Here is a 17,839-nt window from a genome sequence, read left to right on the forward strand (position 1 = left end):
ATGTGTTGGTTTCCGTATTAAATTCGGAGGTACGATTTTTTTATGAAAATTTTTAACTCAAAACCGAATGCCTGGAAATCTCCATCGTTCGAGTGGTTTATCTTTATTTTGTACATACCTTTAACATTAAACATAATTTGGAGGATTATGATTATCGCTAATTTAAATGGGTTGTTGGTTAAATGATTCTGAGGTTCTCCAATTTGCAGAATCCAAGGTTGCGTGATTACTCTCGGTGTGTAAAAATGAGAATTCGAATATTTTCAATTTAGTTTTTATTTTAATAAAACTCACGTTACAATAATTTTATGAACATAACAGATCGCGTGCGTTAGAGAAGATTTGGGGCTAAACCGGCGGCTAGACCACTGGAGAGAGAATGAAATGGTTTCCACGTGAGGCTTCTCGCGGGAGGTTGTAATGTTGCAGTCGCACGTGAATGTGGGGAACTGTACATATAATTGTTATTTTCTGGAGATGTGAACTCCCTATAAGTTACACTACAATACGTTATTTAAAAAAATCACCATGTATACTTCCGATCAACCACGTTTGAGTCACCCTATAGGAGTCGTGTATAACTCTAAACAGTTTCATCCTGGAACGCCAACTAAAAGAGCTTTTTATGTTTTCTGAAAGTTATTTTCATTTTCTTGAGGTTGATTAAAAAACTTTTTCGACTTCGAACGACTCTGGATTCAGTACCTACCCACCACGTCCATCAAAACTATTTTCATGAACATTTGCATTTCGCATTCACGCAAAATCTTTTAGCATTTTCTTATTCCAGGTAAAAAATTCTGCGAAAATCTTCTTTCTTTCTTGGAATTTTTCGTTCTACTCATTTATGAGCTAAATTCAATTATATTAACAAAAAATATTCGATCTTTTAAGAAAAAAATATATTATTAACAACTTTTGAACGGAAAATGTGAGACAGAAGAATCAAAAAAATACTCGGCCGAATCTAGGTACTGAACCCAGGATCTAATCTAAGCTAATCCGACCCTATCACCGTTGGTCATATTTTAACTGTATTATTCTTCGAATAAGAAATAAAAATATTTTCCTCATTTTCTTGACGCAAAATTTTCGGCTGCTATCTTTTATGTTTGATTGCAAGATTATACACGAATTAAATGCATTCTAGATAGGGTCTTGGATAATTACATCCATTTTTATTTTTAAATAGCTGAATCCCTCCACGCAACTAAAACTCTGGAACTTCATTCGAACTTACTTCGTGTACTGGTTGTTTACAGCTATCCTGTTTTAGAATTTTAGATCAAATCAACGTTTATCAGCAAGCCTAGGCATGTCCGCCGTGGAAAATGATTTTTTTAAAACACCCATTTATCAGAAAACAACACAAAACACCGTTTTGTTTGTTCCATATCTTTCAACTAATTTTAAAATAAGAAAAAAACACTTCTTGAAAGTGTTATAAAGCACAACCAAAAATAACATATAAGCATGACAAACATTTGTGAGTCTGGTTTTAATAATATTGTATCTAAAGAGGCTGCTCTAAAAATAATATATCCCTTTGTGAGAAATAAAAACGAAACAAGCATGCGTTTGACGAATGTCAAATACTGAAATGGGTATGTCATAAAATATATTTCGAACAAGATACAAGTATTGTGACTTCATTCGCACTGATCGAAATACTAACAGTTCTTTATGCATTCTCCTGTTCTGAAATTGAACTATAAATATGTGAATACCGCAGAGACCCAACCGTCTAGAGCCAGTGGGACTATAGCATCCCCAATTGAGGTATATCGTGAGGCTGAAGTTAGTGGGGAGTTGAAGAGGAAGTTTGTAAATTTGTATTTTATCATTATCGCTTCTGATTCCATCTGGTATTTCATTAATGAAACAATTTCCTTGGTGAGTATAATGGTATTGGGCAAAAGAACTTTTTTATTTTAACGCATTCAGGAATATGTATATATTTGAGTATGGTACGAATTTTAGTTATGAATGAGTATTTAACTTTTTCTTTTATAAATTGATTTATTAAACTTTTAACACATGGGTTTTTCATTGTAGAAACTCATAGTTCTTCTATTACGAGTGTGAACTGATGGGGATGTATAGAGGTTTTTTTAGTATAATTTTTATTTTGAGTTTTGAAAAATTTCTATTGGGATCAGACTAGTTTTATAATCTACTCCCCAACTGATAATGGCATATTGTAGAATAGCCTGTAGTAATGCGTAATATTTTGAAAATAGATTTTTGTTGATTTGTTGTTTTTCGAATTTATGGTAGATGTATGTATATGATATATGTATGGCAGATGTGAACTTTCCATTTTATCTTTTATCAGGAAGTATCAAAATTGTTCTTTAAAGGATGTAAAAAGGGTGTAGTTTTTAGAAATATCATGTATATAATGACCTCGTGTTCTGTTTTGAAGGTAAAGTATGCAAAATATCGTCAATCACGGAATAAAACTTTAGACTACTTAGAATACAGACTAGAGAGGTTAAACGTGACACATAATATTATAAATTATTAAAAGCAATCATTATTAGCCTAAAACCCCATAAAAAAATTGGATCTTCCGAAAAAAATAAATGCCGCTTTCGCGAATTGAACCTGCAAACTTCTGACTGCCGGTCACTGTCCAGGTGCACTGTAATAATAAAGGTGAGAAGATACTTTGTTTCCAATAATGAAATAAAAGTTATATTGTAAAAATGGCTTATACAGTGTTTTTGTACATGCGACAGTCAAGTTTTGTCGCAGAACTAGAATAATAACAAAATTTGAATAGAATTACGAGTAGACCACAGATCTCCAATATTTGGATGAAAAACTCCGTTTCGCCAATCATATCCACCAAATTGTAAACAAAGGCATGAAAACACTAGGCTTCGTATTAAGCACAACTAAAAACTTTAACTCCATACAAGCCATTAAACTGTTATACATATCTCTAGTTAGAAGCATAATTGAATACAACTCAGTAGTTTGGTCTCCCTCTTACAAAATTCACATTAATAACATGGAACTAATTCAAAATAAAAATTCTACGTTTCATAAATTTTAAATTAAATATCCCACTAGACGACTTACAATATCATTTTTTATTAAATACTCTACAAATACACACATTGGAAGACAGGCGTAAAATAAACGACTTCTCTAAATTCGACTGTTGCGTACTTTTTATTTTATTTATTTGGGAAAATCAACAGATTATTTACATATATAAGAATAAACTAAATAATAAAGATAAAATCCAATAACAGATTTTCACTTAAAATTATAATAATAATAAAAAATATTAAAACAAGAAACTAAGGGTTCTGTACCCGTGGCCTGAGAAATTTACAAAAAATACAAAATTGTAAATAATAAATAAAAAATAATAACAGATCTAGGAACACAAATAAATTAAAATTTAAAGTTAACTGATATACTAATATACTAATAACCAGCTAAATTTCAAAAATTTAAATTTAACTGATATACTAATAACCAACTAAAATTCAAAACAAAATGTATTGTAAAATTTCAACACAGCAGCAATCAATAAAAGCACTACACAATAGCAATAATAACAATATAATAAATGTATACCTACGACTTAATTGAACACATGAGTATAAATTGGAAGGTAAGTAACTGGAAAGGATTCAAAGCAATAACATGATAACTTCAAGTAGAATATTTAAAATTATTTAATGTTAGTTATTACATATCTTTTAAAGGTTCCTAAATTACTTGAGAATATGTCCATATCATTAAAATTCTTATTAAATATACTACAGGCTCTGAATATAAACGCATTTTGTCTTATATTAGTAGAACATTTATGGAGATGAAAAAGTGATTTTTCTCTAGTTCTAACGCTCGGGACTCTAAAATTAATTTCAGACAGAAGGGGAGAACAATCAATAAAGCCAGTGATAATTTTATGGAGATATATTATATCTGCGGAGTCTCTTCTAGTTTTTAATGGCTTAAGTCCATAAAGGTCCATCGAGCTGTTTACGTCAAGGTTTGAATTTAGTTTGAAATTTAAATGATGGACAAATTTTCTTTGGATGGCTTCAATGCGATTTATGTAAATATTATATTGAGGATTCCATATGGGAGAAGCGAATTCAAGATGACTGCGAACATAAGAAAAATACAATATTTTAAGTGTTATGATATTATTAAATTCTTTTCCAATACGGAATAAGAATCCTAGCATTCTAAGGGCTTTCTTAACAATCATATCAATATGAGCCTCAAATGTAAGTTTACTGTCAAGTATAACACCTAGATCACGAATTTGTGTAACTTTTTTGAGTAGTTGGCCAGCTATATGATAATTATGGTCAAACTTAATTTTATTTCTAGTGAAGGTAATTACATAACATTTAGAAGTGTTCATGTTGAGACAGATCTTCTTGTAGTTTAAAGCAGTCAATTATAGAATTAATAGGCAGGAATATTTTCATATCATCAGCGAAAAGTAGAACATTTGCATAAACAGTAACGGTCCCAGGTGAGATCCTTGGGGCACACCTGAGGGTATATTTACAATCTCAGAGATGAAGCCATTTATTGTTACTCCCTGAGTGCGCCCATTAAGATAGGAGACTAACCATCTATATAAATCCCCATGAATTCCCAAAGCTAGTAATTTGGACAAAAGAAGACTGTGGTCAATTTTATCAAACGCTTTTGAGAAGTCTGTATAGATTACGTCAACTTGGATTTGATCATCCATTGATTTAGTAATATTTTCAATGAAAATGGCAAGATTAGATACAACCGATCTTTTTTTCATAAAGCCATGTTGGTTCACGAGTATTACAGACTCGATGCAGTTATATAGTTGTTCATGAACAATTTTTTCAAAAATTTTACTAAAGATTGGTAATTTAGATATCGGTCGATAGTTCTGGACATCATTTTTAGCCCCAGACTTAAAAACAGGTGTGATGAGAGCACTCTTCCAACGATCAGGAAAGATACCTTCTTTCAATGAGGATTGAAAGAGCAATAATAGGGGCTTCGAGATTACCTTGCTACACATTTTGATAAAGAAAGCCGGAATTTTATCACTACCCGCACCCAGTGAGCTAGAAATAGTATCGATTATTTTTTCTATTTTTTGTTTTGAAACTGATACCGAGGAGATATTAACTTGATTGTCAAAATGATAGTTGGTAGAGTGTACATCGGAAATAGTGTTGTAATTAAAGGTGGAGACGAAATGCTGTGAGAACAGGTTACATATTGCGAAAGGATTTTCAGCAGTCACTTCGCCCAGTTTCATAACATGAGGCAAACCAGAATTATTTCTTTTTCCTTTAACATAAGACCAAAAGTTTTTAGGGTCACGAGATATATTAAGTTCAGCGTTTGTTATAAATTGTTTAAGACATTCTCTAGACAATTTCTTTTGCCTTGATCGAAGGATACAGAATTCATGGTAGTCTAAAGGATTGGACCACCTTTTCCACATTTTAAACACTTTATATTTTTCCTTAGTCAGTTTTATTAGGGCTGGACTAAACCAATAGGGATAAGAATTATTAATATGAACTTCCTTTGACGGGACGTTTAATCGAATGATTTCATATAAAATTGTATAAAAGCGGTCAATAGCAGTATTGCTTGATAGGTTTAAAAATTCTGCATCCCAATCAATACTACTAAGGACGTTATTTATTGTTTCATAGTTAGCTTTCCTAAAAAGATTGATTGTTCGTTTGTTGTCCACCATAGGAGTTTCCAGAGATATGTTAATGTCAACAAGAATGCTTTTATGATGTTTACATTCAGGGATGAGATACTGGTCAGTATTTGATACAATTACAGGGATCGAGCTAAAAACAAGGTCTAGGTATGTATGATTATTATTTGGAAAGGTGCAGTACTGTGATAGATCAGTAAATGAAAGGGTGTCAGGTAGTTTGGAAATAATTTCAGATTTAGAGCCATTCGTAATTTGCATACTATTACCATTACTTAAAGACCAGTTAATTTGAGGTAAGTTGAAATCACCCGATATGACAAAATGATCATCGTGATGTAGTCCTCGAAGTTCACATAATTTATCCATGAATTCATTTATATTTTGTGAGTTATTGACTCCTGGAGGTATGTAAACACAGCATAAATGAATTTTTATGAAATTATTAATCGTAACAGTCACCCAGATGTCTTCAGCATTCGTGTTAAAATCCTTACGTTCATGAGCTATGAGGTGCTTCTTCAACGCAATCATTACTCCACCTCCTCTTTTTTGCTCATTGCGATCGCGCCTAAATACCAATTAACGGTTGTCAAATAGCTCTTCACTAGCAATACTGTCTACAAGCCAAGTTTCAGTTATCATAATAATATCATAGTTGTTATTGGTAACATTAAAATAAAATCTATCAGTCTTAGAACGCAGTCCAGTCACATTTTGATAATATACATTCAACATTTTAGTACATTTAGTTGATAAAATATATAAAATATAAGACTGATAAAATAGTTGTAAGCATGTTCTAGTAAATTATAAATATTAAGAGTGGTGTTGTAGTAACGCAAGCAGAGTAATTGTAGGATAATTTGGATTAAAGTTGGTAGTATTAAAAGAGTTAGTTGTTAATAATATACAAATAAAGAAAAACCAGTACAAAGGATGATATTTTAAAGTAGGAAAAAAGATAAGGTAGATAGGAAAAATAAATTGATAATAGCTTATAGTCACACGAGACGATGCTAAATCTAAGAAGATTATCAGCAAAAAACCTGAGTCACGTCAGATTCCAATGTCACCTGAATAATGGGACTAGTTTCATTTTTGCGTATAAATATTTTTCCGTATTTGATCCATCTGAATTTAAAGTTTTTATCCTTGCTTAAGTCTCTCACTGTCTTGAAGAGCGCACGGGTTGCAGCAGTCAGATGCTCGTTGACATAAATTTTGGAGTCCCCGGGAAGCTTCAAATCACTTGAGTTGAGACTGCCTTTCTTCCTTATAGCAGCAAGAAAGTTATCTCTACTGCGGCTGGCTGTGAACTTTACTACAATTGGACGAGTAAATTTAGGATTTTCTCTGGGTAATTCCTTGACCCTTGTACGAGAGATTCCATCAATATCATTTGGGAGAACATCAACACCTGCCTTGGCTCCTAGCAATTTTATGATATCTATTAAATTTTCATTTCTTTTTTCCGGTATGCCAATAATTTCCACGTTATTTTTTAATGAGGTTTGCTCAAGACGGTTTAATTTGGACAATACCAGATTATAATTAGTTTGAAGTTCATTGTTTTTGACTTCGAGGTTATTAATTTTGGAGTGACACTCTCTTAGCGCATCATTCATTGTTTTTAATTGCATAAACACTTTATTAATTTCTTCTTTAATTTCGTCCCTAAACAAAATTAGTAAATTACCAAAGTCTGGCTCTGAACCAGCCTCAGCAGCGGGGCTCTCTACGGCAACATTACGTTTTGACTTAGTACCCGCTTTAGTAGGTAGAACAGACATTATGAATAGGTACTGAACTGTCAAGGTTATGAAACAATGAATTGTAGCACTCTGTAGAGTCAACGAAATCACACGATCACTTACGATGTACAATATACAAGTGGAATAATTAATTACGCAACAACTTTTTGTGGAATTGATCACTTTTATAAGCCCAAATAAACATTAAATTAACAACGATTTTACAGTCGACCACTTGGTTCAAGAGTATTGTTAAGAGTGAACTTCTGCAACTCATAAACTTACGAATACCTACAATAACAACATGACAAAATACACTTTTCCACTGCAACGCACATAAGCGCAATTACGTTGCGAACTCCCCAATACAACGGTTTCCCACTATGGGAAACCAATACTTAAGTGATTTCGATATATTTAATATTAACTTTTCGAATTTTGTGGATCACGTAAAAGATTTATTTCAACACTATTCCTAAATGGAAGTTGTATTTTTGTAAACCAGTCAATTTGCTGCATTTTTTAATTTATGTTCTTGTAATTTTTATTTTGTTTTTTGCATATATTATTTTTTAATTTTATTTTATTTTTATTATTTCTTTCTCATGTTTCAAAATTGCCTGTCATCAAAATTGTACCACCTACATGTAAAAGCCCTCTGGGAGTTAAATAAATAAATTAACATGTTTGAAATTTGATGAATTGTTCAAGTTTTTTTAAACAACTGGCCCGTAGTCTTTTATAAAAATAGTTTGGAGAACTTAATGCAGGCTTTCATATGACGCAATATAAATGCGCATACATACCGTTAGCAGTGTTAGGACCTACGTATGCTGGACAATTAACCTTCCCACCCTTAACTAAACATGATGCACCGAACCCCGTTATGGAAATATATGCAATCACATGACGTCCAAACGTTTACATATGAACTACCTGTAACCTATTACGAGAGACGGGAAGTCTAATAAAGGTTTTTAAATAAGGGTAAATGCAGGTAAATCCATTAATGTAGGAGTGAACGCGTTTTTTTATGTGAATACTGCACAAGAGTCCCAACTACTATGAGACTATTGCATCCACAATTGGGGTATGTTGTGAGACTGAAGGTAATGAGGATGCGAAGGAGATGAGAACAAAGAAGGTAGGGTAGTACCTGGCTGTTCAGATCTGGTCACCAAACACGGCTAAAGCCATTTCAAGCGATGTTTTAATTCTCAATGGCGGTCTCGCACCAGGGTGATACCGTGAGTATTTTCCACTCTGAAACATGCCGAAATTTTATATTATTTTAAATTGTGCAATACCACAAATTCATCAAATAAAATTTACTTGCGTACGCCGGGATTTGAACCCGCTAGACTAGACTACAATTAGAATGATGACTGGATGTTGACATCATCGAGCTCCTTGCTTTAGCGGAAGTGTTGCAGCTCGTATGAAAGGGAAGACAGCATTGCCATCGGCCGGAAACTGGAAGAAAGTCAGGCTAAGCGGATAAGCAACGGGAGAACGGGTGGACTGATGGGCGAATCTTCAGTCGACACGTAATAAGCAGTTATCTAGTTTAATTACACTGATTATCTTAATTCAAGTTATACAGGGTATAAGTCCGGGGTGAAAGTGCAGTAACTTCGGTAGGTGATTCTACGTGATGGTAGAAGTAAAAAAGATAAATAACTTTTTTATAATTTCAACTTTTAGATGTACTTTTCAGTTACAAACAAAAAATTGCGCCGGCGTGTGCGTACTGCATTATTATTGCTTTTGGATCATTTGAAATCGACCGGCCGATCCTAGAACTAACACCTGCTACCCCCCCTTCAAATAATAATAGAACAGCTGTAATTTGTTTACTTTAAAGAAATATTATAATCATAATACCTCACATGTTCTCACTATACAAATGGGTTACATAACTCGATAATGTGTTAGAGGGCCTGAAAGCCGCCCGTTACGTAACAAGAGATTCATTCATTAATTCTTCTGAAAGCTGACTTCAATGATAGTTTCATGCCGTGAAAAAGATAAGGATTTTTAATCCACATTTACAATAACATACTTACAACATACCTCTCAACGATGAAAACTTCAACGAATGCCTACAGTCGGAAGACACCAACACACTTTCTGTGTAAATTCGTATTATTGAAGTGAAACTTCTTTACGCGCGTTATGCATTTTCGAGGACCGGAGTAAAAACCGACTCATGACCGTCAAGAAAAACCGTGATCATTTCGCTATAGGAGCCTAGCTAATATTATATACCTATTTTAGGTCACTCTCCGAACTCAGCTTCGCGGTCTAGAGGCAGAGTGCCCGACTGTCGTCGTGAAGAACCGAGGTTCGATCCCCGCTTTAACTTTTTCTTTTTGTGATTTTTTTTTAATACGAGAAAAAGTGATAAAATGCTCTCGTGCTGCGACTTTTAGATATTTTGACTATATGATATTTTGGTCGAAATATAACTTACAAATCGAGCCGGTAGAGTCGCTCGGTATTTTGATTAATTATTTTTATTATGAATCATTAAAATTTCTAATCAAGGCCAGAAATCACTTCCGTAAATCTTAGGGTAGATTCTACTGTGTTGAATTAAAATTAAATTAAATTCCAGTTTAGTATACGATTTTGGAATCATCGAAATCTTTCAAATTCCTATACGTAGGCTACAACTACTGTAGAATAAATAAGAAAAGAAGTGCCTTCCACGCAAATTTGAACGGAAATAGATGTGCTACAAACTTTTGCTTCTAGACCATTTAACACACGATCTGTCTCTCTTCAGCTTGCCTGATATTGTACATAGCCATCTCATCTAATTGTTGAATCATAGCGGTTGTCTCACAAACACTCTTAGACAATAGAACTCCGGCTTCAAAAAGACACTTTATTGGACTTTGTTGTGATAGATTTACAATGGGTTCTGATATCTTAACTAGCTTAACTGAATAATCTGGACCCCGACCTTGAAGTTGCCACCTTATTTATTCCTCCTATTATTCTCGACAGCTAACGTCATCTATGGCTAACCTAATATACCAAATGATGAAATACGGTTTTCTATGGAAATGTTGCTTCAAATTGGGCGTGTATTTAGATCACGAAACACGTTCATATGGCACCTCTTATGTTAATCTTTATTCTATGGTTACAACCCTTGTTATATTATTATTAAATTTATACTGGGACCTTCACTATTTTAAGATATTCTCTGGTTTAGGACTCTTGACAAAGGAAAAGGCCGTAATCGCAGGGTAAATAATATAATATCGTCGCCCTAGAGAGGAGCCAAGGGAGCCAAGCCACATAGAGCTGAGAAAACGGCGGACAAAGATTTTTTGATGACAAAACTTTAAAATTTTATTTTAAGACAAAACAGTGAAATTTTTAACATAGATACGTGTTATCTTTGTATTATTTTGGTTGAATAAATACAAAAAAAATACCATTTTGGAAACTATGTGTGTTAATATCTCTTGACCTCTGAATATTAAAAGGAACAGATGATAAAAACAGCACACTGGAGTGATAGTCAAAAGAGTTAGGCTTCTTATGCCTGCATCCTGATGGTTTTAAAATCCTTTTGTTTACTTAACTCACTTTCGTCAAATGTGTGGCTTGGCTCCCTTGATATCTACGGCGACAAAATCTGTAGTGTTTTTGGTTCCCAACAGAACTGTTTTTTTTTAAGTGAAATTCGCCAATTAACCTAGCTCTTAATACTCTAAATGATATTTTTCTAAACTCAAACATTAACATTTTTTTCGGATTCAATTCCCAAATTCAAACGTGACATCACGTCAATAATATTATAATAATATTTCACGTTGGGTACCTATTATATGTTTCCTCGTAATGTCTGGTAATTGGTATGCTTATTCCTTAACTACCAGGTGACGTGTGTAGTATAAACATGTGTGTGTGTAATGTATGTATATATATAATATATTATATATACGAGGAAACACATAATAGGTACCCAACGAGAATATTTATTTTTTTATGATAAACTTTGGTACTGCTTGTTATTCCACGTTTTTGCGGAGTAAACCGATTTATGTCTTATTGATTTATATTCTGCGTTTGTTTACTTCACAAATGTGAAAATTGAATTGACATTTGGTGCCATTTGCAAAAGTTAAAGCAATTTTTAACAGGATGATTACTTTTGCTCCACTCTGTATTTGTTGAATATTTTAGTGTAAAATGTTAAGACGTTCATCGTATGGAAATCAGTAGAAACATTTTATATGAGTTGCATTTACAACTATTTTGTGGATGACCGCTAATAGAGGAAGTATTAGAAGCGGCTAGAACAATAATAATCTGTGCCTCTGTAACAATAATAATAAACCCCCTCATTGGAGAGTACGCCATTGAACTGCCAACATTTTTTTACACAGGGTATCCGAGGGTAAAGTGCGTTAACTTTGGGAGGTTATTCTACATGATGGTAGAAGTAAAAAAAGAAAATAACTTTTTTCGAAATTCGATCTTTTTTTTCCAATACACAAATATTTTTCCATAAAGGAATATTTATTTTCCCGTACAAACTATTCAACATAAAAACTACAATAAATCTTTGGAATTTTAAATAAAGTAATTCAAATTTTTTAACTGTACTGTCATGTAGAATCACCCTCCGAAGTTAGCGCATTTTACCCCCGGACACCCTGTATTAGTATTCGTGAGCTTGTCAAGGATGTTATTTCAAATCCGCCCCACTCTCCATCATATTTTCATGTTTTTCGCTAGATTGGGTAAGTCCAACGATTTCCAAGGAATCTCCTGGAATAACGTCGGTAATCTGCGAAATAAATTGACTTTTTCCCCTTTAACTAACGGATTTATTTAGGTGTGGAATCGAAAAACCTTAAAAAAGTAAAAAAAGTAATGTTGTCAGTCAACCAATAAAAATCAACCCGTTATAACATTTTAAATATAGTACATCTATTTTTTTTAACTTTAAAAGATATTACTTTGGTTTGGCTGAGGATTGAACCTTCGTTCCCATGGACCGGAGTCAACCGCGCTTCCGACCTTGCCAGATGCCGATCGTGTAGGACTGATATTTAGTTATTATATTAACTGATGTAATATCATCCGATCGACACCAAAACTTGATAGAATGCAGTGTAATCGATAGAGTTATTTTCTTTAGCTCAATCGAATCATTATCGAAAAATTCAGAGAGATGTACTGTAAAAAATAACTAACAACTACTCGTATTACGCCGTGTTACACTTGATAATTCATTGGCTGGAGAACGTAATTCACTATGGCAGAACAATAACCAAACAGAACACGATAAAATAAAAGGTTACGTTTTGTTGGCTTGTGGTTAGATTAGGTTATATTAAGTTAGGTTATTTTGGGTTACGTGTGTGTGTTTATTTTTTTCTGAACGTTCTTTTTTTTGCTGTTCTGTTTTTCATGATTATGTTTTAATATAACCTCTCTCAAAAGTAGTGTTCTTATTTGCAGATACGGTCGAGAAGATGAGGAAGTGATGGGCCTAAAGTTTTGCAACGAAGCTGTCATGTGCTTTGCGCAAATCTACCCGCCGATGACTGGATACACGCGGGGGGAACCCAACTCTCCACTACAGGTAGGACTAGTCAATATTATGTAGCGTATAGCGTAAATCAATAATAACAGGTCTTATTAATAAAACAACAATTTATGAATGTTTTATTCGTTTGTTTTGATATAATGCAAAAATATTCGGATTTGTGTTCCAACATCATGATAATAATACATTCAAGTTACTAAAAGTTTATCAGGAAACCTGTCAATTCATTCGTAAGGCCTACAATCCTGTTTTCAATCGGAATTACCAATAATTTAAAGAGAGTCTTTATAAATCAGCAATAGTCATTTTTCTCCGGGTAGATCCACGAATTTATCATTATAGAACATTAACCGTCTTACTCATAATACATAATGCAGAGGGATAAGAACAAAACCGAGTCGAAGAAACGACCTGTTCTCGTGAAACAAACACCGGCTGTGTACGGGTGTTCCGCTCGTGTCCGCCGAGTTTCACTCACATGCACCGGTACACCTGAGATCAACGCTGCTAGCTCTTTAGAGTAGACTCAGTTAAAATACCTATAGAACAGACACAGCATGTCCACATTGCATCTGTGCATTAAAGATGGCAATAGGCTTATTATCACCCTCCTTTTCACAGAATCAAGTAGGTTTAACAAGTCTAGCCCAGATGTGGCTCTAAAATTCAATTGTTGGGCTTACTTGAGATTTGTGTAGGGTTAGCAATTGTTCATTTTTGAAGAATTTGCTAACCCTATATATGATGCCCAGTATTTTGGAAGCCAGATTAACTCGGACATCTATGAAGATATTTCCAGTCTGGTATACTTACTCCAAGCATCTCGATGGAGTCTTTATTGGGTAGGGTGCTTCCATTAAATTGCAACAGACAGTCATTGATTTTGCTGATATTACATTCACATAGAAAAATGAACCACAATGTAGTAACAATATAATATAAAGAAAAGGATGCTACATGAAGCATTATTAGATCATCGCGAATCTGAAGACGCCGGCTAGCTTGTTTACCAACATTCAAATTTCGCTCGTGTCAAAAAACTTTGTTGTACGCATTTCCAATGCGAATAATTTAATATTTTCAATCCTTTCAAAACTATCAAACATTTCACATTATTCAAAAGTTATTTTTGTCAGTGATGGATTACTAACATCAAAAGTCCAAGCAAATACGCGCATAATTCAATAAAAACATTATCAAGATACTAAATACGCCATGAACCTTGTCAAAACATCAAATTACATCTTAATCTGAGCGAAAAGGTAAGGCTTGTTAATAATAAACTATTTAGTTAAGTTCACAGTAAATTCAATCATAAAAAAATTTTAACGACTAAATTACATTAAGTAATCTCGCTGGAGGCACATTTTGCCATTTAATTACTGTAGTAATATCATTTTATACGTGAAAATGACTCCGTTTAGGTAATTGAATTGTGTTGCAATAAAGCCGTGAACGAAGAACTTTTGGAAACGTATCGCGTCATAAATGTCGAGTAATTGCCCAAAAAGCTTTCTTAAAAAACGATTCCATGAACGAAAGTTTTATGCTGTTAAGAAGTATACATTTCTAATTTGATATTTGTCCAGTTTGCTTCTAGAATATTTTTTCTGGGGGGTAAATGTGTTTCATTTAAAGAAGAATTAATTCAGGGAAAATAGAGTTTGTGAAAGAAATAAGGTAAGATACAGGACGAATAACGAATTAAATTTTAAAGATCACAATTGGTATGGTTTAGATTTTGTGTAACGTGTTAGTCAAGAAGCAGTTAAAAACCAGATATAATCAATAAGCAAAAAAAAAATTATAAACCCTCTTTTAAATATTTTCCCACTCAACTGGTCTTTCCCGTCTAACGATATTGTAATTCCTAATTCTGATAAACTTCACCCACTCTTACCCCTCCCCCCTCCTTTAACTTCTTATTTTCAATTGTAATCTTTATTTAATTTTTAACTTCAATGTATACTTACTCCTGATGACGTGAACTTCGTTCATGAAACATGTAGAGGTTGTATGTAATTAAGTGATGTAAACAAAGTTATTTGTTATTTATGTTTATTATTAAAGTGATAAGCTTCCAGAAGAAATCTTCTTATTAAACGCTTGTAAATGGTCAAGTAATTTTTCGTAACTATGCGTATTGTTAGCTGCATATTTAAATATTCGCGCCACTCATTTGCTTCGTTGTTATGCCGCCAGAGGGGCAGAGTGGTGCAGACCCCCTATTCGGGATTTACCCGAAACATACGATTTGAATTCGACCAATGAGAGGGCCTAGATCGTCCAGACGCTAGCGTAATAATACTATCAGATGGTAATAGGTAGGCTAGCAGATTGTGTATTAGTGCTGCTAAACTTGTAAGTACAAAGTTCAAGTATGTCCAACGATTGAATTTGGGAGCCATCTCTAGACTGGAGCCCTAAAATACCTGATAAACCTGCATCATTCAGTGGGAAGGAAGATGGTCCGTCTCTGGTTGATAATCAATTGTTAACAGACCGATTGTCATATTTAATGAAGCGGTGGTGTTTTGATGGAGCCTGCTCGAAGAAGCTAACAGCATTGATCCCTTTTCGGCGGTGCAAGCGAAACTGCGAACACCCGTTCATAGTTGACGTTTTTTTCATGAGAACGGGTCGTTTATTTCAACTTGATTTGTGTAGGTCGCCTTGCAGCTTGTAATATTTTCGCCTTTTCACCATTTTCTTTTATTTTTATTTGTTTAAAACAATATAAAATTTTCTTCTCTCTTGGCTATGACCGATATTTAATTTTTTCTCTAAGGCTTTGCATATGTGTTCGCAGGGATGGAAAATTCCTCCCCTACAACACATAAGCCTCCATGAAAATTGGACCCTTTTCTTTGATATCTACAGAAAGCTACTTAAAGCTCTCTTGTACTATATATCTTCATAGACATATGTACTCAACTAATTAATACGTTATTTACGAACTTGAACGCAAATATTTCCGTATTTATATTGTAATTAAATTCCATCAAACGTTGTGTAATTTTTTTGGTTTATGATATAGGATTTTAATTACCTTCATTTTTGTGGTAACCCCCTTGGTTCTGACGAGATAGAGTGAGTTGAATCCATTACCGCTGTGTTTTAAAACCATTTCATAAACCTTATCTTCTAAGTCGCCTGCTCCCCCCCCACTAGCTACTCGATTCTACCTATCGTAGGGTAATGTGAATATAATAAAGTGTTAGATTTTATATATGTGATATACATACGATAAGTTTATGGTGTTAGTTGTCGGCGCCATCCATGTATATATTTTGGGAGGGGAAGGAGAGGAAAGGAAATGAATTTTTTTCAAGCTAAGATTGACTCCTCCTCTTACCAAACAAAACTGATGGATGATAATTTGAGCAAGGCGATCGATATCTGCGTGTCTGGATATCACAACCGGCCGGGTCTCCCCTTGTTCCAAATCGGCAACCTTCACGCCAGAATAAAGAAAACCAGGTCTCATCACCAATTTCAGAATTGCCCCAATCTCAAACACCTCCAGGAAAATCTACTTTACTGAGTGTAGAAGGGGAAAACCATGACATCCCTTGTCACGAATCTAGTCGCGAAAATGTGACACGCAAGGTCCTAAGTTACGTGCCACCTCCAGAAAACGTTGTAACTCCCACGCCGTCGGGGATTTACATCCCTTTCTAGGTCAATACATAGATAACACACGACGATCTTGTCGACATTTAGCCCGCTTTTTAACGATAGGTTGTGTGCCTACCCATTCAGCCAATTATCATGTGAGATATATGTAAGGTCTACTCGAAATGCCAAATTTAGGATGAGGACTGTCTGTATTTTAATATTCGGTTCTAGTAATTATTTTATGAGGTTACTAGCATCCTCGTGTATTAGGTATGGGTAACTCCTACTGAATACCTATCCTCTCAGGTAGGTATAAACGGATAATTGGTTTGATTTTTGCATTTAATTTAAAGAGGCTGCCTACCTCTCGAAAGGTACCTGTTGAGAAAAGTTGTTCGGTTGGTAGTTTTATTTCGGAGATTACCATCTCCCTCTTTTGACTTTAGATTTGTTTTTGTGCATCCCAATTCGTAACTTAGAAAGTCAAACAATAGATGAAAAGTATTAAATTAGAAAGTCAAATAACAGAAGAAAAGTTTTCATTTTGTTCCGTCTGGTTGCATCCGATCGCTTTCAATTTGGGACGGCATACGCTAGCAAAACTTCCCCTTTGACTGACTGTACACCGCGCCTTGTCCTATATATGAAAAGGTCGTTGACTCGTCTCTCGCTCACAGCTGATTGACGGTTCGCCTAGCACATCCCTGTTAATGATAACATTATTTGGGCGGCAGGTGTCGTAAACTTAGTTCCTGTACCTCGGTTGTATCCGTCTTTTAGAAAGGTCCTCTGAAATTTAATAAATAATATAAAAAACTCACCCAGTTAGGCACCTCTCATTCTCAGCGTGAAGCTTACCTGGTTACACTATATAGCTAAATCACTTTAATTTTCGACCTCCTCCCTACGCATATAAAAGGGTAATTAAATATTCCTGTAAATAAAATTGTACCTCCCTAATCTGTTAGGATTCGAACCCACAGTTAATAATCTATTTGATTCTCTGGTTTTCGGTCTCCGTGGATAGAATGCCATCTCGCCAAATCAATAACTTAGCCCGATTAAACACTTCCTGCCTTTAAGTACATTCACTCTGTTTTAAAAACGCAATCATTATTTTATTATTTTCATGTTTTTAAGACAAGCAATCTAGTTCGAACTGTATACGAAATCACGTTTAAATCA

The 17,839-nt window shown here is 34.2% G+C and overlaps 1 protein-coding gene across 1 annotated transcript in view; it reads left to right on the forward strand.

Annotated features, from left to right (window-relative positions):
* LOC149414816 (arrestin homolog) overlaps window positions 1-17,839 on the forward strand; it is a 413,958-nt gene that overhangs the window by 287,392 nt on the left and 108,727 nt on the right. Inside the window, exon 4 of the mRNA XM_089643396.1 lies at window positions 12,949-13,072. Within this exon, the coding sequence (XP_089499522.1) occupies window positions 12,949-13,072 (124 nt within the window). The remainder of the gene's footprint in view (window positions 1-12,948; window positions 13,073-17,839) is intronic.

Source organism: Hesperophylax consimilis, chromosome 19, assembly GCF_061612785.1.
Source record: "Hesperophylax consimilis isolate HC1 chromosome 19, BYU_Hcon_1.0, whole genome shotgun sequence".
Taxonomy (NCBI): domain Eukaryota; kingdom Metazoa; phylum Arthropoda; class Insecta; order Trichoptera; family Limnephilidae; genus Hesperophylax; species Hesperophylax consimilis.